This window comes from Lepisma saccharinum, chromosome 2 (genome assembly GCF_977018435.1).
Source record: "Lepisma saccharinum chromosome 2, izLepSacc3.1, whole genome shotgun sequence".
NCBI lineage: Eukaryota > Metazoa > Arthropoda > Insecta > Zygentoma > Lepismatidae > Lepisma > Lepisma saccharinum.
This window is the reverse complement of record NC_139230.1, coordinates 13459433-13482028: the sequence shown is the minus strand read 5'-3', so window position 1 is coordinate 13482028 and position 22596 is coordinate 13459433. Positions and strand designations below refer to the sequence as shown.

The 22596-nt window shown below is 40.0% G+C and overlaps 1 protein-coding gene across 2 annotated transcripts in view; it reads left to right on the top strand.

The window, feature by feature from the left end:
• Zir (dedicator of cytokinesis) overlaps positions 1-21980 on the top strand; it is a 157044-nt gene extending 135064 nt beyond the window's left edge. For both annotated transcript variants that reach the window (XM_083117051.1, XM_083117050.1), the window contains 5 exons: positions 3557-3702; positions 6809-6935; positions 10241-10367; positions 17149-17304; positions 19944-21980. In XM_083117051.1, the coding sequence (XP_082973177.1) occupies positions 3557-3702; positions 6809-6935; positions 10241-10367; positions 17149-17304; positions 19944-19998 (611 nt within the window). In that variant the 3' untranslated portion in view covers positions 19999-21980. The remainder of the gene's footprint in view (positions 1-3556; positions 3703-6808; positions 6936-10240; positions 10368-17148; positions 17305-19943) is intronic.
• The last annotated feature ends 616 nt before the right edge of the window (positions 21981-22596 follow it).

The following is a 22596-nucleotide window of genomic DNA, read 5'->3' as shown; positions in this document are numbered from 1 at the left end:
TCCAGGTGAAATTGATGGAGCTGAAGTGGTTAAGTTTGTCTAGGAAGGTGGTCAGGGAAGGTTCTCCATGCATCCAAAGCATGAAGATGTCATCGATGAAACGTAGCCAGAGGAGAGGTTTGAGAGATTGGGTCTCCAGGAACTCTTTTTCAAGTTTGCCCATGAACAGGTTGGCATAGGATGGGGCCATTCTGGTACCCATGGCTTTGCCCCGGATTTGGAGATAGTGCTTGTCCTCGAAGGTGAAGTTGTTGCACGTGAGGACCAGGTGAGCTAGATGGGTCAGGAAATTAGTGCTGGGGTTGTGGGGTTTTGGTCTGTTGTTGAGGAAGGATTCTATGGAGCAGAGGCCATGGGAGTAAGGTATGTTGGTATAGAGAGAAGTAACATTGATGGTGGCAAGGATAGTGTTGGCAGGTAATGGTGGGAGAGTGTTAATTTTCTGAAGGAAGTGGCTGGTGTCCCGGAGGTAGGAGGGCAGAGCTTTAACAAGAGGCTGGAGGTGGGAGTCGACAAAGGCTGAGATTCTTTCAGAAGGTGAATTGTAACTGGACACTATGGGTCTGCCAGGGTTGCCAGGTTTATGGATCTTGGGCAGCAGGTAAAAAGTGGGGGTGCGGGGGTTGTCTGGGATGAGCATGGATATGGTGGAGGCTGTCAGGCCCTCCGGAGGACCTCGGGTGTGGATAAAATCCTGGATTCTGTTGAGGTGTGTGGCTGAAAGGTCGACCGTGGTGGTTTTGTAGGTGGAGGAGTCCGCCAGCTGGCGAGTGGCTTCCGCCAGGTAATCTTGAGAGTTCAAGACCACCGTGGTGGATCCCTTGTCAGCTGGGAGGATTTTGATGTGGTGGTTCTGGTGGAGATCATTCATGCAACCAAACCTCCAAGCCTGAACAAGGCCACCCAGTAACGCCCCTCATCTCCTATCCTCACCACCACCTTTTCCCAACCAACCCCCCCCCCCCCCCACCACTTACAGTTTTCGACAAGCCTGGCGAAAGAACCATTTTTTTTTGTGGTACTGTCAACACTTTTTTTTTTCCTTCGGGACCTAGCAACACTGCAGGTCATGCTTACTCTTCCCTCTAGTCACTTAGTTATACAATGTCTCTCTACTCCTGAAGATGTGACATACCATCACGAAAATTTGAATTTTTTCTTTGTCCGGTGTGTGTTTCCTCAATCCTCTTTCATTTATATATATATATATATAATATATAATGCCGATATCACAATACAGAAAAAATATAGTATCGTTACGTCTGTGACGATATTTTCTTGACGATATATCGTGATATCAAATTTCCGATTCGCCCATCACTAATCACTAGCCTTGTAATTACTGAAACGTGCACCAAGTATTTCTGCCCCGATTTTCTTGCTCCTGTGGAAGTGAGCACCCTTACACGAGACAACTTAACCAATTAACATAAAGGGGGAAAGACTTTCCTCTAGCATCTAAAATTACGCAGTTGCTCTTCAACCTGAATACGTGCATTCAACGAACATAGCATACTGCAAGTGAGAAAAAAGACTCCCATCTTCCCAACATGAGCTCATTACACGGGCACTGTGTAGAACCAAGCAGTAATTGAAGGATTCAGCCCCTTTCTCAATTTTTAATGCCCCACATCGGAAATCTTGCTCGTATGTCTGAAGCATTGACATGACAACATTCGAGAACTTCAAGCAATGATCCTTCTACCCCCCCCCCCCCCTTCCTTCTTTCTTCATGCAACTTGGCCCAGAATAGGCACACTTCTGATAAGACTTGTTCAGTGCCGCTCAACCACCTGTTCATCCATTACAAACCAGTGGGAGGGTGTCTGTGAGCAATGGGCAGCTGGCAACTGGCACCAAATGTTTCGTCTCCTGGCTCCAGAGCTATGAGTTATCCAAAGGGAAGAAAAGCGGCATTGTTTTGAATCTCCTCTCCGAAGATTGCTTTGTTTTGATGATTAGGAAACATGAGTACCAGACACAAAGCGAGGAGTTAGATTTTTTTTTTCTTGTTCTGCCTTCTGGTAAACACCTTGAACACACAGAACAGTGCAGGAAGGAAATGCACATGATGCTAAGAATAATATAATCGCCGCTTTTCTTCGGAACCATTGACGTGCTGAAAATAAATCACACAATATTAAATGTTGACGGGAAGCGAGAAAAAACTAAACGAACACGTTATTTACAGGGAAACTATTGGTGGAAGGGGTGTTAGCCCTCCGCAAGACTTCTAAATCCAATAATAAATCATCAATTAACATGGATCTAAAAAAAAGAAAAAGAACGTCAAAGGCAGGAAAAGATGGCAAAATGAGGGTTGACTACTATAAAAAGTATACGTAACCCCATCTCCCCTTTCAAAAATCCTACGCGCATCACTGATAATTTATTGCGACGTGTAAAAATGTGTAAGTTTGACAAAGCTTGTTTTGTTCACTTCATGCTGTTTGGCTGATTGGGACTCGATACATATGCAGCTCAAAGTGGAATCTGAACCATTCTGCATGTCTTCAGGACACTTTGATTACAGTATATAAAGATGCTTGGCATCCAACTATAAATCATCACCCCATTCCAATCACCCAGGACTTTTAAAAATAGCAACTAATTACCAGTTTACAGAGTAAACGGAGATCTCACATGATCAGATGCATCAACTGAACCTAATAGGTGGCAGTTATGAGCAGTCATCCACCATCCCTACCCTCGAAAGTGGGTCCTGCTAATCTGCCATTGATTTTAACAGCACGTCTTGCTTTTGACCTTAGAAGTTGATTATCATACTTCTTTCCTGTTGTTAAATAATTTTTGATACAATATACCCCATAAAAAGTCGATTGTGTATTTATTTCTTACTGACACTTTGAGTTTCACCCCTCCCTTATGCTTTCTTGCTTTTTACGTTTCCCGTATTTTACGTTTTTTTTATTTACAGGCCCCTGAAAAACGTAAAATCAGGATTTGACTGTAATTAATTAATTTTTCATGTTTCAATGCAATTCGTGTTGAAAGGATTGTCTTAGTGATTTCTGGAGACAGGCTCAAAGATTTGCAGAGTAATGAGATTACTTGGAAGATTTGAATTTTTTCCAGAACACACCTGGTCATATACCTGAAGGGACCTCCTGATCAATTCTAATTTTTTTTCTTGTCCAAAGAATGCAAAATGAAACAAGTTGAGGTAATTTGACTCAAAAAATGGAAGCAATGTAAATTTTAGGTATCTGTACAGGATAGTTTGATCATGAAGTAAGTGCACTCAATTTTCCATCACATTTCTTACCCCCACCTTCCTAGTCGGCCTTCATGACGGAGTGGTTAGCACATCGTGCTACGACACCAGAGGTCCAGGCTTCGAATACCAGCCTGGGCATGGATGTTTGTGAGCGTCCATTCATCAATTTCATCATCACTCATCTTCATCTTCCCAATTAGCCTAAAGTGACTGAAAAACAAAGTAAAATAAACCAAATCACTCAATCAATTCTTACCTCCTTTGCCACCTAATCTTTATGTTAAAACCTGACTCATATAATTTTAATTTCTTTTGCAGAGAGGTTTGTGTATGCCACACCATTCACACCAGATGGGCGAGCACATGGTGAATTGCATGAACAATATAAGCGTAAGACTATCCTAACAACAGCAAACCACTTTCCGTACGTTAAGACCAGGATACAAGTGGTGGATAGAAAGCAGGTAGGTTATTAATATGCTGTATTCTTTTCCCATAAGTTTGATTTGCCATATTCAGGGTACTGTACAGTCACGGACACTGTTGACTCTCGTTTTGGCGTAACAGAATGGGGGTGTTGGAGAGGGCCACATTCAAGCTGCCCAGCTCAACTTGAGTATATTTGGCAACACTGCTGATGGTCTGGCATGTAGCATTCCAGCATATCACACCATCCTTTGCTGTTTCAGATCCCCTCAACATTGGCCAGTTTGCATTCAGTTGTGCAGTGTTTCCAGAGTATTGTTAGATTTCATATATGCAGTATATACTGCGATGTGGCAACACTTGTGGCCATTTGACAAGGTAGCATCTAAACAACAACACTCCATTCTGATATGTCATGTATTCAGGGAAGTATTTCACCACCTTTGGCTGCTAACAAACCCCACAAGATACCTAACTAACTAACTCTCTAGCCTTCATAAACCTGAAGGTTTATGGCTGCAACAACACAATCCTCCCATCTGTCCCTATCCTGGGCAAGATCAATCCAATCTTTTCCATCCTTACTGATTTCCTTTAGGTCCATCTCAACGTTATCCTCCATCTTTATCTTGGTATTCCTACAGGTCTCTTACCATCAGGTTTCCCAACAAGAATTCTGCAAACCACAAGATAACACAGGCCAAATTAAATTTCCTAATCAGGGACTTAGAACTTCCCAAAAATAAAGCCTAATTGTTGGCCTTACAGCTGCAACAATGGAATCACCTGGCAGATGATGTGAAGGTACTACTCCCTACAGACAAAGAATTACTACCATTTTTCAAAACAAAAGGTGACCTGACATTGTGCCATGACAAAGTCTTCTTTGCACCAATGAATACCTTATTTACTTGAATACCCCGTGCACTTTTTTCCCTTACAAACGTGGCAGAAAATGGGGGTGCGCGGCTTACTCGAGTATAGAGCTTATCACCAGGCGTAAACAATTTATCCTGTGGAGGTATGCAACAAGCTTACGAGAGAATGAGTGAAGGTCAAGATGTTATCTCACAGCCCGTGTTCTTGGAAAGAAAACAAAATACATTTGCCATAATTTGTGTATCAAGTGGAAAAAATCATTCTAAATATTTCCTGGTTTAATTAAATCAGTTCTCTCTCCCTGCATGCATTATGTGCATTGTTTCTTCACTTCCCCCCCTTCTCCTCCTCCAAAAAATTGGGTCAACTTAATTCATGAAAAGCTTGCAGACAGAAGGGAAGAGAATATAAGGCTTGTTTTATGTTGCAGTGACTCATTTGAGTAGCGTCCTTTTTATGTTGCTTCACAGATGTATGCTAAAATCAAGATGACCACTAAAGGAAGAAGATTGCAATTTTTTACAGCACACTAAGTTAATTTGCATAGATGCTTAATCTGTTTGTCATGGCACCTCTCATCTATGTTTTCATGCTAAAATTTCAAAATTCAAATTGTATTAATTCTTCCCAGATATTTCGGGGGGGGGGGACTCCCAGGACTCCTTATGTGATGCTCTTAATATATTTATCAAGGTATGCCCATATTGCTCAATTTGTTATATAACATAAATCATGCTTACCTTGAAAATAAGAGCCAATGATGCATTGCTTATGGGTAACCTGAATTATGCCGTAACTTCAAATTAAGAGCCAATCTTAGAAAATGAAGTACATATTCATGTTTAGGAGGTCAATTTCAGTAAGAAACAGCTACTTTCCTTTCTGTTAGAAAAAAAGGTGAGAATTTGTAGAAGTGCAATTAGATGTAAGCGAGTTACTATTTTTTTCCGCGAAACTTACTTGGCTGCAAGTTCCCAAGTAGATTGTGGCAGAGGCCACCAAAATTAATAGAACCTCTACAAGTAAGTTTTGTGGAGAAAAATTGCTAACTCGCTTAAGTCTAATTATAACCTGTTTACCTGTATACTATCCATGGGAAATTTCTGTAATTTATTTTAAGTGTATTCCAATGCCTCAATATTATCAAATTATTGTATGCTTGAAAACTCAATTCTTGTTTCACTGACTTTACAGAGTGAGCCATAAGTCACGTTGCAACCTCTTTATTTCATAACTACAACAGATATTTATTTGCTTTATATCATATCACATATAGAAGATTGTATGTCCATAATATCAGTATGAGCACCATCATTACATAACACATCTGAATGCGATGCCATGTGCAGTGAGAAGTTTTGTTTAGAAAATCTTCTGTGATACATGTGAATGCTTCTGCCACAGCAGCCTGCAGTTTGACTATTGTTTGGTACGGCTGTTGATTGTCCTTATCCTTAATGAAACCCCACAAAGCCTTGCCTGAAGGGTCAAGTCAGGACTCCTTGGTGGCCATCTCTACAGTAGATGTAAACCTTCAGCTCCATGTTTGACTTCACATGACCTTTTCTCATTACCAGGTTTCCTGGATTGGAATTCTGGGTAAGACATGGAGTTTGTTCATTGTGTGTGTGTTCCCTCCTCTGTTGCATCAATTCATGATTCTTCCAAATTTTAAATAATTTGAAATATTTACCCAGTCCCAAATAGATCTCATATTTTTCTTTTAGGGCTTGGGACACTTCTGTGGAGTCTAGTTAGTCTGGAAATTACATAAAATTTTAAGTTTCTTCTAATTTTGTACCAGTTTTGTGTAAAAAATGTAATAACATAAATATTTCAATATTCTCATGCAATTCTTGAATGTTTTAAAGCAAAAATCTTGGTAAACTTGTACATATAATTTTAGTGGAATACTTGCACACCAATATTAATCAATATTTTGAGCAACTTTTAATTATTGCAATTTTTAAGCATCATTATTGGTGGGAATCAGTAAGAGTACCATCATCAGTATGGATGGTGGTTCATCCCTTTTTTCTTCATTTAATTTTTTTGTTGTCTCATTCCCAGTACATCCTTTGCTAACTTTTTTACCATTGTAAATTAATTTCAATAGAGATCATTCTGTGAAATGTTTCTTAGGTAACATACCTTAACATCAAACTATCAATAATATGAAATGTAATTTCTTCCTTCCCTTTTTACGTAGGTTATTCATTCTCAAAATCGACTCTCAAATGTTCTCTTTAAATTTACTTTTTTTAGGTTGTGCTAACACCAATTGAAGTAGCCATTGAAGATATTCAAAAGAAGACAATAGAGTTATCATTAGCAACTCAACAGGAGCCACCAGATCCAAAGATTTTGCAAATGGTATTGCAGGGTTGTATTGGTAAGAAAATTAATTTTTTTAACCTTCTCTGATAAGCTTCATTGTTTTATTGTGGTATTGTAAATTGGCATGCTTTATTCATGTTAGGCCTTATTTACATAGGCAATATATATTTGTGTATGAGCTTCAGATTCCCACCTTTATTTTGCATATTTATTTCTATTAACCTTTCTCCATCTATCTGAATATTTTGCATCTACTCTTTCCAAATGATGCTGGCTGTATCCCTGTTTATGAACCACAAATACTGTATACAAGTTTATGTTAAATTTAATATTGTTAGTGAAGCAAGAAAAAATGATCCTTCATGAATTTGTTTCTTCTAAAACTATATTAACTATCCTCCCACTGTTTCTCTAAAAAAAAAAAGAAAAAATCAGCTTCATGATGGAGTTATTAGCACAGGATGCTATGATGCTAGGGGTCTCTGGTTTGAATCTCAGCCTGGGCATGGATGTTCATTGTAAGTGTCCCTTCATCAATTTCATCATACCTTCACTCATCCTTATTGTGACAATTAGCAAAAATTGCTTAAAAGCAACACTAAATAGCAAAAATGAAATTCCTTTGGGGGAGAAAAAGTCACATTCAGCCCATGGGTCTGCAACTGAATTTTGAATACCAACCTCATGTGCACCCTACGAAAACAAACGTATGTAACTAAATTTGGCTACAGTTATTGGTTATTATTGTAGTTGTATTTTTGTGGTGAGATCTGACATGTTGATCTCATTTTACAGTGTGTCCTGTTTGTAAAAGAACTTTGGGGTTTTGAATTCAAGTTATTTTGTTACATTCTGAATTATGTCTCTGGGAATTATGCGTCAATTATGTCTCTAGGAATTATGCATGAATTATTCTCTGTATACGTGACAAATCGCAACTTTTATTAATCCAAATGCCATTGAATTTATACATACGTATTTATAAATGCCATGAGGGAAGGTTTTTCACAGTCTAGCTTTTATTTGTATCGAGGAAGGAAAAGAAACCTGCATGGAAAAAAAAAACAGAATTCTCCCAATCCACTTACTTTTTTAGTGTCATTTGCAAAACAATCTATTAGACAGACGGAAGAATATTGCAAGATAAGATATCTTGAAGTTGATTAGGTAAATTTGAGTTTGAAATCTATGTCCAATTAACAACTTGTAGTAGGTTTGTATATCCCGTAACATTTGTGGCTTCTGTTTGTAGATGTGTTTTGAACCTGAATATGTGAATTGGCAAATGTACACTCCACACCGTAAATTAAATGTTTTAAATATATATATATATATAAAAATCAAAGAAGGTAAAAGGAAACACTCACCAGACAGTAGAAAAATTCAAAATTTTCGCTAATTTCATAGCATCATCGGTGTGAGAAGAAATAGACGGATCGATCTGGTAGGGGTGGGTTTGTCCGTGGGCTGGTTGTTTCCCAAGGTGCGATGTGTGGGAGTGCAGTTTTGGTTTTCAGGGGGGTCTGTGGTGGTGTGGTTGGGGTGGGCAATGGTTGAGGGGGGTCGGGTAATAGCGGGCATCTTGGTGTGGGACTGAAATTGGGTGGCAGTGGAAGGGGAAGGGTGCAGCCAGTCTGAAAAGCTTGACGGCAGAGATTGGAGAGTTTTTGGAGGTGTTTAGTGTTAAGGTCACTGGCAATGGAATGGGCGGTGTACCAGAAGGAGTCTATTTTGTGATGGTGGTTACCTGGGGTCAGCAACAGGATTTTGGTAATCCACACATCCACTGCAATGCACAGATCCACACAGTGGCTTCGTCATTGCTCAGGAGGTGAGCGTAGTGAAAAGTGTGTTCGTCCAGCATTGGAAATGGAGGCAAGCAAAGAAGAGCAGAGAGGTGTGGTTCGTTTCTTGGTGGCTGAGGGTGCTGGAACACGTGAAATTCATTGTCGCATGACTGCAGTGTATGGCGAACACTGCATGTCCCTGACAAGTGTGCACGAGTGGCAGAAGAGATTCCGCGAAGGTCGCACATCACTGCAAGACAATCCGCACCCAGGATAGGCCCATCGAGCCATTACGTCTGATGTGATTGCGAGGATCGATAGTCTGATCTGGGAAGACCGACGAATCACAGAGGAAGAAATTCGTGTTCAGGTTGGCATTAGTCATGGCTCTGTGCATGCCATTATCAAAGATCAGCTGCGGTTCCGAAAAATTTGCACGCAGTTGGTTCCGCATGAACTGACGGAGGGACAAAAGATTGACAGAATGACTGCATGTCTGAGTCATTTTCAGCGGTACCATGAGGAAGAGTATGTGTTTCGGTCACTTATTGGCACAGGGGATGAAACGTGGTGCCACCATTTTGAGACCAAGAGCAACATTGGAAACACGTCGATTCTCCCCCGCCAAAGAAATTCAAGGCTATCCATAGGATTTCTGGTAAGGTCATGCTGAGCATTTCTTCGACTGCAAGGCCCCTCCCTCTGCTTGTCGACTTCCTAGAGCATGGAGCCACAATCAGTGCGCAGCGCTATGCAGACACGTTGCGGAAACTGCGACGTGCCATAAAATCAAAACGCCCTGGAATGCTGTTGGATGGAATCATCCTTTTGCATGATAACGCCCTTCCCCATACTGCCAATCTGGTGAGGGATAAGCTTCAGACATTTGGCTGGGAAGCGCTTGAACATCCTCCGTACAACCCCGATCTTTCCCCTTGTGACTTCCACATTTTTGGTGACCTGAAGAAAGACTCGTGGATGTCGGTTTCATTCTGACGAGGAAGTGCAACAGTGGGTGAGGTTGTGGATCCGTCAGTGACCTACCTCTTTCTACAAGACTGGAATTGATCGTCTCGTCTCCCAGTGGGATAAATGTCTTAACACTCTGGAAAGCATATCTAGAATAATATCTATGATTGTGGTTATTGTTTGGTGCAGGTGGTCAAGTGGCTGGAATTTTTCTTGGCACATAATGTATTTTATGTACCCCCAAAAGAAAAAAAAAAAAATTGGCGTCTGTGGTGGAGGAGTGGAACCTTTTCTAGCTATCCATTTTTTTCTGGAAACCAGTTGTACGACTTCTACAAACAACTTAGAGACTGTACCGTTATGTGACATTGCTTCCATCTTGTAAGGGATGTGTGAAGTAAAATACGATTGTTTTTGCTTCACAATTATGCTCAGAACACCATTGTATTCTTCAACAAAAATAATAAGTTTTCTTTTCCCCCTTTTAAAGCTCAAAATTACTGTTTCGGCCAATGCTGAAAATTAGAAACCAGAAATTCACACTGCATAGATGATTATATACTTAATGTTTAAATACTAAAGCTTACCTTTATTTTTATTCCAGGGACAACTGTAAATCAAGGCCCTATGGAAGTAGCAGTGGTATTTTTGTCTGAGCTGGTTGAGTCTCAGAAGACTCCCACTAAACCTCAAAACAAACTAAGGCTTTGCTTTAAGGATTTTTCAAAAAAGTAAGTATAGTTGCAACATTTGTGTCAACCCTTTTTTTCTAGTACGTTTAATATTTCATTTTAATTATTGGTTTTATGTAAAATTGCTAACAATTACCTAATAGAGGAATTACAATTTCTTTCTCTGTTTTGCATCATTTTTTAATTTGCACGTTTCATAGGGATAGATTGATATGAAATTTTTGGTGATACTGAAAAGGTACAGATATAAAATTGCAAAATTTCCTTGAATATAAATGGCTAATTAATTTCCTTAATTAATGTAACTGCAATGGAGCTTGATTTTGAAAACAGAAACTGCATTTTTAGACAATATTTACAAAATTAGAGCATACATGAATTATACATTTATATTCATAAAAATTAAGAAAAAGTTGCAGGCTATTTATAGAAATATCAACTTTGTAAAATTATCAGCATTTCTACCGATATATAATATCGTAAAAACCTTAACAATTGGTCTTCCTCAGCTACATGTTTAAGGGAGATTACCTGTAGTTGAAGATAGATCAGTTAGTTCATTGAACTCTCCAGCCTCTCTCTAGCCCATTTGGGGGGGGGGGGGGGAGCAGGAAAATGTTTTATAAGCTTTTGCCTCTTGACTCATGTCACCCAACAGGTCATTAGATGCTGGGGCTTGCCCAGAGTTGCCTATAACTAAGGGTCGTGCTAGAGGAGAAACATTGATAATGAAACCCTATCCCAAGGTGGTTGTTTTGTGCCGATGGGACTGTGTTGGCTGCAAGGTTAGTTGCAGTCGCAAATGTGGCCTCAGGGATATAGGCTTGGTCCTTGAGTAGCCTTTATTTTTGGGGGTAGGCCTTCCTTGGCATAGAGGGCATGTCGAGGCAACAATTTATGGACCCTCCTTAGAAAATCTTATTGTTTATGATTGCTAAAAACACTTCAGATGGAGGAAAACCCACAAAATGTGTGAGGCCTTTGAGCCCGATAAGTATGGAACAGACAAGTATTGCTATGACCGTGCCACGTTATATTGTTTCAAATGCCAACATTTTGGACACACTCAACCATCGTGCAAGGCCACTATCACCATCTTCGGCAAATGCAGTCAATCCGATCATGGCACGGAGCCCTGTCCATCGGGACAAATGTGCCCAAATTGTAATGGCAAACACACTGTCTGGCCGGGGCCTCCTAGATATTTATATACAGGCCTCACACCATATTCCGTGATGTCACAGAATTAGTAAAGTATAGTCCATTTACAACATTAAACAAAGGGCATTATAAGAGTGGAATATTTATTTTTCTGACTGAATCATCCTTTCTTATTCATTCAGAACATTGCTTTCACCTCAAGAACATTTCATATGTTATAGGCCATTAAAAAATACGTAAATAATATTGATAAAAGCAAAATCCAATCTTTACCGTTCTGGATAATGTACGTTTATTTTTCAAATTACCAAGGAAAAAAGGTGATAGAGATAAAATTTTATCCTACATTTGAAACTTACTCTAAATTTGTAAAGAATTATCATCTTTAGTATATAATTGCTTTTGAATTGCTGTGGAATAAACACTTACCGTTCAACTTATGCATGCAAGATAATTTTGTAAAGGTTAGGTTGAGGAAAGAGCTTGTAAGATTGGAATTTGGTATTAAATAAATTTTCCAACTTTGGAAACTCAATTCCCATGTGCAATTTGAATAAATTTTTAATTTTCTAGAAATCTGGCAAATATTTGTCTGCACATTTTTTCATGTTAAAGTCGCAAGTTTACAAGTTCGGCATCCCTGTAATTAATATTACCATACACACATTATTAAATGTCGTACTTTGCACTGGTTGAACATTTTTTTTTTTACTGTCATGTAATTAAATGTTGTATTACATTCAAGCACATAAATTTACTTGTAACTGATCAGGACATAACTATGTTTAATTTGCAATAATAAATATTATTCTTACTCTGAAATAAAAACATTTACAGGAACTCTTTTTGGAACAACTTGCTCATTCAAATACGTGTATTTCCCCAAAACACACGAATAATCCTTTGACGTCATTAGTCCTTTTAACATCACAGATTGTGGCCCTTATACAGAGTATACACGAAATACATGCCTCTTGGAGGCCCCGGTCTGGCACCGTGTTTGCCCAAAGTACCAACAGGAGAAGGAGAAGAAGATCAGAGAGTTGGTCATCACCGAACAAATCTCCTATGGTGAAGCTAAACATCGTCTCCGTGAGAGTGTCCTCACTACCCTACCTGTGCCCTTCTCCACTGCTGCTGCAAATGCTGCTACATGTTGCAGTGTAGGTGTCCAAACCAGCAATGCATCAACACAAACAACATCGCTTCCTGATATATCACATGCTTCATCGAGCCAGCCAGTGCCCACTATTCACTCTATAGTGAAGAAACATTCAGCTCTCCGGTACATGAGAGAACGCTTTCTTAAATCCAACAGTTCACCTGTCAGGATGACATCTACTACCCTGAAACTTAAAGCACAACTGAAAGCTGCCTGCTGTGCACTGAAAGCACCCACTAACCTTCCCCCATCCTCACCCCCTTCGCCCTCTTTGTCCCTCCCCGAGGACATAATAGAAGACAAAGCCGTGGATGAAGAATTTATCAAGGTGACATGGATTAAGAATAAATTTTGCCTTAAAAGGTAACTAATAATACTTACATCTATGGCTTAACAGTTTCTGCATGCATCTCGAGGAACTTCAGATGTTGATCTCTGAATTTGACCCTGCCCTAATTTGTCTCCAAGAGAGACATTTTTGCCCAAGCCAACCTACAGTGCTAAACAGATACACACTTTACTGCACAGACAAGCTTCCTGAGGGTTGCCATGCTCATAGTGCTGTAGCAATCAGTGTTCGGGATTCCATCCACTCCATTCCAAACTTTCTCACCACCCCCCTCCAAGCTGTTGCTGTGCGGGTTCATCTACCACAGCCAATATTTGTGTGTTGTGTATATATTACGAGGGAGGAGCTATTCTCTTTTGAGGACCTCCTTTTTTCTATTCTAACAATTTTTTTATTCTGTGGTTGTTTTGGGCAATTTTAATTCTTACCATCGTTTGTGGGGCTCCATCCTTACAGAGCCTCGAGGTCAGATTGTAGATCAATTCCGTGAGGCATCAGGTGAATGTGAATGATGGAACTCCCACATATTTCAGTTCATCCTCAGGCACGTACTCTTCGTTGGACTTGTCCTTTTGCATCTCTTGGAGCATTCCTACTGATCTCTGTGGGAGTGATCCTTTCCTTCTCTTACTCCAACCGCCGTTTGACAGTGTCAACGCTGTCCGATTTGTTTCCACAAGCTTCACATTCTGTACTGTACACGATTTTAGTGAAGAATTTGAAGTTCAGAAAGCTGTGTCGTCTTTGACACGGTACCAAAGTGAAGGTGATGAACTGTTGAGCCATATCGTCACTAGGGACGAGTGATTTGTGTCCCTCTACACCGCCGAAACAAAACAACAATCCAAGGAATGGCACCACACATCGTTGCCCACAAAGGTGAAGTTCAAGCAAGCGACCTCCACCAAGAAACTCATGCTCACCATCTTCTGGGACAGGTTCGGGTTGCTTCTGATTGAGTTTCTGCAAAATGAACAAACACTTAATGCAGCCGTGTATTGCAACACTCTGGTATCATGTTGCTGCACGACAACGCACGGCCATACACTGCAGCTGCCTCACAGTCGCTCATTGACTCATTTGGCTGGGAGTGGATGGACCACCCTGCATACAGGATCTCGCCCTTCCTCCACTTGAAGACTTTCCTTGCTGGGAAGCGATTCAACAGCGCCGATGAAGCCAAACAGACTATGATGGTTTGGATGTCTGACCTGAAAGCAGATTTCTTTGATGAGGGTCTACGAAAGCTCCTCTACCTCTATGACAAGTGTCTCAACAACTATGGGAACTATGTTGAGAAGTAGCTGAATGTACATATGAACAGCCACAGAGGTAATTAAATTTCTTCTTTTGCATGTTTTTGTTTTATTTTAAAATGGCCCCTAATTAAAAAATAAACCTTGTATGTTTGTGTCTCGTGTACTTGATGCTGCACACTCTTCAATTTGACATCCCAGTGGACCTGTGATATGCTGCCCAGTCCCACTCTACCACGAACTTTGAGCAGTTCCGCATTAAGCATGCTCGTGCCCATCGGCTCATTCGAGGAAGCAAGATGGCATGCTGGGTTCAATACGTGTCTTTGAAGGTCTTTTGGACCAAAGTACATCACATCCAACGAGGTGCATCCATTCGTCCTCTGAGTGCTCTGGAGCATGACAGAACATTGCATGCAGATTCTGGAGACATAGCTAATATCCTGGCCATTTAGTCTTCTGATGCTTCCAGTGTGGAAGCCACATTTCCGTCGTGAGAAGGAATGACATCCTCTAGTTTTCAGAAGTCATAACACTGAGCCCTACAACTCTCCATTCACCGAATGGGAGTTTGATGAGGCACTTCGATATTCTAAGAATACAGCTCCTGGAGTGGACAGGATCCACTATGAGATGCTTTGTCACCTGCCCAGTGAAGATAAAAATTTCCTTCTCACAGTGTTCAACAGGCTTTGGTTGGAGGATTTATTCCCTGTATAGTGGAAGGAGGCAATTATTGTTCCTATCTTGAAACAAGCCAAACATCACACCTCAGCCTTAAGTTACAGGCCCATTGCCTTAAAATGCTGTGTGTGCAAGTTGATGGAGCGCATGGTCAACATCTGGTTCTTAGAGGCAAACTCCTTTATTCACAACTCTCAATGTGGGTTTCACTCCAACCATTCCACCCCGGACCATTTGCTTCAGTTGGAAACGCACATTCAGGATGCTTTCCTGCAAAAGGAACATTTAGTAGCAGTCTTCTTTGACCTCCAAGAGGCCTATGAAACAATGTGGCATTTTGGTATTCTTAAGCAACTCCATTCGTGGGGAGTCCATGGCAGCGTGGCATATTTTATCCTATACTTCCTATCCAATCACTCTTTCCGTGTATGTGTTGGGAACTCCTTTTTGAATGTTTATCGAAAAAACAACGGTGTCCCTCAGGGTAGCATTTTGAACATGACTGTTTGCCATCGAAGTAAACAGTGTTACATACTTTCCCCTGTACATGGTTTCCTCTATGTGGATGACCTCACGATTTTTTGTCGCTCACAGAATCTTGCGCCAGCTTCCTGTCAGTTCCAACTAATGATAAACTGGTTTAGTGGTCCTCCCAAACTGGTTTCAACTTTTCATCAGAGATATCAGTGTGCATTCATTTTTGTCGTCAATGTAGCAGTCATCTTGATCCTGACCTGTACATGGGGAGATCACCCCTGCACAACCTCGCCTTCACCAATTAAAGTTCTCTTGTCTCAGAGTTCTCAACCTTCTACGCGTTTAAGCTCATACATCTTGGGGTGCTGATAGGATGGTACGTACTGCTTTGCCTGTACTGTTCACTTATCAGGTTGAAGCTGGATTACGGATGTGTTGTGTATTCATCCACCCATCTTTCTCGGCTTTGCATCCTAGACACAGTCCATCATGCTGGTATCTGGGTATGTACGAGTGCTTTACGTACCCATTCACGTTTGCCAGTTTATATGTCGAGTCATCTGAGTCGTTGATGTCTCTGCAAAGACTGCGGTGGCCTATAGTGAACTACTTCCTCCATCTTCACTCGATGCCCTCGCATCAGTCATATGTCATCGTCTCGGACGATAGAGGTCTGGCTTTGTATATCGCCTGCCCTCATGCCACTAGACCATTTGGTGCTCGTGCAGATGAGATACTGTCAGCACTTGCCTGGCATCTCTCCACACTTACCGCATCTCCTAACTTGGGAGTTTCCTGCACCTTCTATCGACTTGTCTTACTGCCCTCCCAAAGGCAGAAACACCAATGGAAGAATACCAGCACAAATTTTTAGAGCTTCGAACTCGGCACCCCAATTTTAATGTGTTTTACTTGGGTGGGTCCAAATCTGCAGAATCAGTGGGGTGTGCCTTTTGTTGTGGACTCTCAAAGTTACAGTTTCGTCCTACATCCTGCCTGTTCCATCTACACGGCAGATCTGTATGCAGTCCTCAAGGCATTGGATTTTGCTGATACGTATGCCCTGCAGAAAGTCCTTTTGTGCACAGATTCCACCAGTGTGCTTCAGAGTCTGGATTTACAGAATTCCAGACATCCTGTATGCAGTGTATCTTTCAACGGCTAGTGTCCTTGTGTGCCAGAGCTGAAGTTCGTTTCTGTTGGATCCGTAGTCATGTGGGCATCAGGGGGAATGAAGAATCTGAAGCTGTCACTAAGTCTGCTGATGCAGACGGCAACATTCTCGTCCACCTTCTGCAGGCCCAGTGGGATGAGATATGGGGGAACTAGCTGTGAGCTATCAAGCCCATCACTGGTGTTTGGCATTCCTCTTCTCGTCCCACACACTGAGATGAAGTAATTTTATCGAGGCTTCGAATTGGTCCCAGCCATCTAAAACATCGTCATTTCCTGCAAGGACTGGACCCTCCATTGAACTGTACTTGCCACGTTGTTTTAAGTGTTTCGACACATTCTTCTCGAATGTGAGAATTTTAATCACCTCAGACAGTGGCCCTGCCCCCACATACCCTAAGTGTGCCTTCATGGCATGGTGCTATATGCATGGGAAACTTTACCTTACCATTGCAACAGTTACACACAGACTAACGTGTAATCATTATTTGTTGATACATCATATTGTTCGGCCATTTCAATTTCTATATATTTCAGTGTCATAACTTTTTTTTTCAGGTGTGCTGATGCTTTGCGCAAAAATAAGAATCTCATTGGAGCAGATCAGCGAGATTATCAGAGGGAACTGGAAAGAAATTATCATCGATTTCAAGAACGACTGTTGCCTTTAGTAACTATAAATGCATCTCTTGTTCATCTACCACGAAGTCGAAGGTAAAATTTTCTTTTTTTCTTTTTAACCTTTATCTCAATATATACTACTTGAATGCAGAAAAATGTGTTTTTGTGTCTTTCTATGTAGTACTGCAGAAGGGTAGATAAATAAAATAGAGGGAAGCAATAATCACTGGCTTCACAAGACGAACATTTCTATATTTCACAGCCTGGTTGCATTGTTCACTGGAGAAAATAAGTTGGCATCATATTGCATTGTAACCAGATGACAAATTGGTTATTGAAAATAGCATTCTTTCCAATATTTTTTCCTCCTCTGTATGTGCTAGGTTCATGTAAACACCAGTGGCAAAGGTCCACATAGCAGGGTCACAAGCCACAACAACAACAAATCAAGTTGACAGTCCTTATCTAGGAAAATTTTTCCAAAGGAATTAAACATATTACCTCCTCACAGTTGTTCACTAATGGGTCTACTAAACTGACAGGTGATTGACAGGTCAAGATTAGCAAGAGACTAGAACCACCTGTTTACCACTCCCCCACCCCTCCTACCTTTTTGGTTATGGATGAATACTTCCTCCTCTGGTCTTCTTCTTTTCTCTTTTTTCTTCCTTGTTCATACTTCTCTTTTCCTTCATTCCTTTTCTTCATCTTTCAACTTTCTCTAACACACTCTTCCATCCCTTGTTTATCTTGAGTCCTTGAGATTCGGCTAGGCCAATAGGAAAAGAGAAGAGAGAACTAGTGAGAAAATGGAAGGAGGCCAAAGAAATAGAAAAGAAAGGAGAAGACATCATGAATTGGAATGGAGGACTCAAGATAAACAAAGAATGTAAGAGTGTGTTAGAGAAAGTTGAAAGGATGAAGAAAATGAATGAAGGAAAAAAGAAGTATGAACCAGGAAGAAAGAAGAGAAAAGAAGAATACCAGAGGAGGAGGTACTCATCCATAACCAAAAATGCAGGAGGGGTGGGGGAGTGGTAAGCAGGTGGTTCTAGACTCTTGCTAATCTTGACCTGTCATACAACTGTCAGTTTAGTAGACCCATTAGTGAACAACTGTCAGGAGGTGATATGTTTAATTCCTTTGGAGAAATCTTCCTAGATAAGGACTGTGAACTTGATTTGTTGTTGTGTGGCTTGTGACCCTGCTATGTGTATGTAATCTTTCTGTGTGTAGTATATTTCATCATTTTAGTTAGTTCTTCGTCTGAGGAAGACCCTGATACAGGGTTGAAACGTTACCTGTTAAGTGTTTTTATCTTAATAAACTGCCTTGGTCAGCAACTTAGTGTTTTTAATATGGAAACAAGGCTTAATTATATTGCAATAGGTTATACAGCTTCGGCAACTTCCCTACTATGCCTTTAAGTATCATATGGTAACACTCGACGTTATTATACGTACAAATGGTAAGACTACATATGGTTAGTGGATGGTAACATAGATAAGTGCATTTTCTAATGTGTTTCTTATGTTGCAGCTGTGTATTTTGGAAGGGTTACCTATGTTGCTTGCATAACACTAATATTGTTATTTGTGATCTAATTGTAATTTCTGCGTGGGCGATTCCATACATCATTACAATTTGCTTTAATCAACTTGTATTAGTTGATGACTCATTAGAGTTATAAGGTGCCATACAACAGTGGAGCATTAACCTTCAAATAAGAGACTTTGTATGCAGTTAGTTTGAGGGGCACTTTTCGATCCACGGGTAGCTTCCAATACTTCAGTTTCTACACCCATTAACCCAAGCTACACCCACATTACAGAAACAAAATCTATTGAAACAAATAGGTTAAGTGGCAGTTACTTATGCTTAGCTTTAAAAAGTGCATGTTTAAATGACGTTTTTCCAAATATCAATAAGTTATGAAAGCAAAGTGACTCCAAGTTGTTGGTGATGTAATATTTTGTGTGCCATGTCCAGTTGATAAAATGTGATGATTTTAATATGTGCATGAAAGTAATTGTTACCTAGAAATGATTGTTTTCAAGTACATTGTGAAACAAGGGAAACTAATTGCTTTATAAATGTAATTTGCTACATACGAGGGTAGTTTGAAAAGTAAGGTGAACGAAGCAGAAATGGCAGCAGCATAATTGAATTCAATGCACGGTCGACAATTTTGATCATTCAAATGAGCCCTTGCAGAGTTTCAGCCCAGTGCATTGTGAGGTTATTTCTTGATCACACGAAGTAGGTGAACATGCAAGCAAGCATTATCAAAAATGGTGGACAAAACCACCAGGACAATGCACCTGTCCACACATCAATGGTTTCTGTGGCTAAAATCCATGAACTCAAGTTCGAATTGTTGGATCATCCACCCTATTAGCTCGATCTAGCTCTCTCACACTTCCATTTGTTCTCCCACAACCTTACAACACACTGGGCTGAAACTCGGCAAGTGCTCATTTGAAGGATCAAACTTATCAACCATGCATCAATTTCGATTAAGGTGCTGCAATTTCTGCTCTGTTTACTCTACTTTTCAAACTATCTTTTTATATTACCACAGTGATTTACACACACACACACACACACACCTCCAACATAGTTCACAGTTTGAATATGCTCTTAATTACACCTATTATACATTGCATTTATTACATCTACAGTTGTTACATTTATGATTTTAATACATATGTTTTTATCTCTTGTCTTTTTAGTCATGGAAAGGAACCAACCCAAGGATTGACTGAATTCACAGCAGAGCTCAGATAATATATCTGATGCAGGCAGATGTATATCCTAAACACAGTTGTGACTGTGGTAATGTGGGTGGGCATTAGAGGGAGAGATGTGTGTGTATACACACTAACACACACATACATGTAAACACTACATTTATTCAGTATTAATGAGTACTGCTCTGAACAATTTTAAAGGGTAATTTAACACTAAAATTTTAATGGATTTTTTTTTTACCTTGGACCATACACTATTCTTGAAGGCTAGAATATTAAATCTTGTTGAGAATTTAGATATTCATATAAAGCACATTGTATATATTCTATATATAGTTGGAAATTTTCATACTCTAAATGCAGATTTGTATAATGTTGAAACTTGACTTTATATCTGAAATATATTGTCAAATATAATACTATTTTGGTACAGAAACAGTTAGTTATTTAGCTTCCTGTTTCATAATAACTACGAGCAAATTTATTTATTGCTTATTGTATTTGTATGGATTGAAGAATTTAAGGCACATATTTCACGATCTGTGGAGGAGAATAACACAAATTAATGTAAAACATGTATGTAAATATTCACATAACAGTATAAGCATAATGATATTTTAGTTGTAATAATTTCATTTTTTTATGGAAGAGCTGGAAGAAAATTGCACAATTGTTTCATGTGCAAATTTTTGAGAAAACCAACCATGTGGTCAGGTAAATAAATAAAAATAGATGTTCAAAATATTATAATTTTAATATTGCATAAAACAAATAGTTTCTTGTCCATTTACACAATAATTTTCCAACAGTGCTTCTGGCAGTAATATCACACTGATAAAGAGAGTATGCAGAACATTAGGTGCATACCTCTTTCTTTACATATACCTAGTCTTGCCATAAATACTGTTACAACGTAAATAATGAAGAAAAGAGCAGTGGTTAAAGGTATATTAATGTAACTTTACATGGCACTTATATAGAGTATTCACCACACTTAGCACAAACAGTTTTCAAAATGGTCACCAGGCCACTCACCTATTGCAGCATGCATGATGTCCACTGGAAAATCTGCTACTGCTGCTACCAAGGAACGCTTCAATCTGGCAATTGTGGGGCGCCTCTTCTTGCAGACAATGCCCTCAAGCACTGACCACAATTTGTAGCCCAATGGGTTGAAGTCGGGGCTGTTAGAAGGCCAGTCTGCAGGTGAAATGAAATCAGGCACATGATGCTCGAGCCACTGTTGTGTTGATCATGCCTTGTGGGCTGGAGCAGAATCTTGCTGGAAATTCCACTGTTGGCTTGCAAAAATGTGGTACTTAAATCTTTGAGAATGGGCTCCAGGACTGTGTTTGCATATGTTACTGCATTGGTTTTAACCCCCTTTTCACAAAAATGCAGCAGGATTCCACCAGAATAACTCACCCCCCACCAAACCATCACTGAGGGATGATGATGGCCCCTCTTAATTCTGGGAACTTGTTGACGGGCCTCCTGCAAGCTATTGGCATACACCCGATCATTTTGGTGGTTGGAGCTCTCTTCAATCATGAAGATTTTCTCATCAGTGAAAAGAATCCTCCAATGTCCATTCTGGGTGTAACACTGCAGGAAGCGTCTGCATTTCAAGGTAATGTCTGGTAGATCAGCAAGGTCCTCACAAAGTAGCCTGGACATTGATCATTTCGATATGTTCATCTCACAAGCCATCACTGCCTGGTTCCGAACTGGATTTCAGTGAACACATGCCGCCACTGCCTTCTGCACTGCTGGGGTCCGCAGAATGTGAGGACAACCTTGTTGCAGGTGATCCTTAACAGACCCGGTTTTAGTGAAGTGCCGGATGGTGCACAAACATTCGACTGATTTTCATCTTTTTTAAGGTCTGGAAAATTTCACTGACTGATTTCCCAACCTTGTGTAATGGTATCACAGCGACATGGTTTTCATAATCTCCCCATTCCATGTTGACAGCTGCTGGTACGTTCTTGCTCTTCCACAGCCACACTCGCAATGACTCAGGGTCAGTGGCGTGCGGTGCTAAATCAGGCAGGGGAACAGGTGACCTGCACTTGCCCCCTCCCCTTGCATACCTGTCGTAATATAATACAGTAGAGCAAGTAAAATTCAACCCTTGTTGAAATGAACCAAATAAACATACGATACATATGTTACAAATTGTCAGAAGTGGCATAAACGAACAACGTTAACATTATGACAATACCAATGTTAAAGCAAATATGATATAATGTAAAGAAAACATTAAAAAGAAAATTGTTGATGCTCAACAAAGAAAAAAACTAATAAAAGCAATTTATGAGTGATCAAAGAAAAAATGTTTTGTTGAAACCTGTTTCATCTCTCTATTTGTAGATTGAGTTGAATTTTTTTTGGTAGAGTTGAGCATTCTTGTAATTCAAACGTTCTCAATGCAATAATGGCGATCAGATGGCCGACTTTTTTCATGACGTACGCTAGATTTGTAGAAATTGTGAAAAAACCCGAACTGTTCCAAACTCCCTTCTCGGGAACAAACAAGGACAACAATAATTTGCCACTGGAAGAGTATCCAGTTAACCATTTTACAGAGTTGTAGTAACTTGTTTGAAAATGCCTTGTGTACGATTTCGTTTTA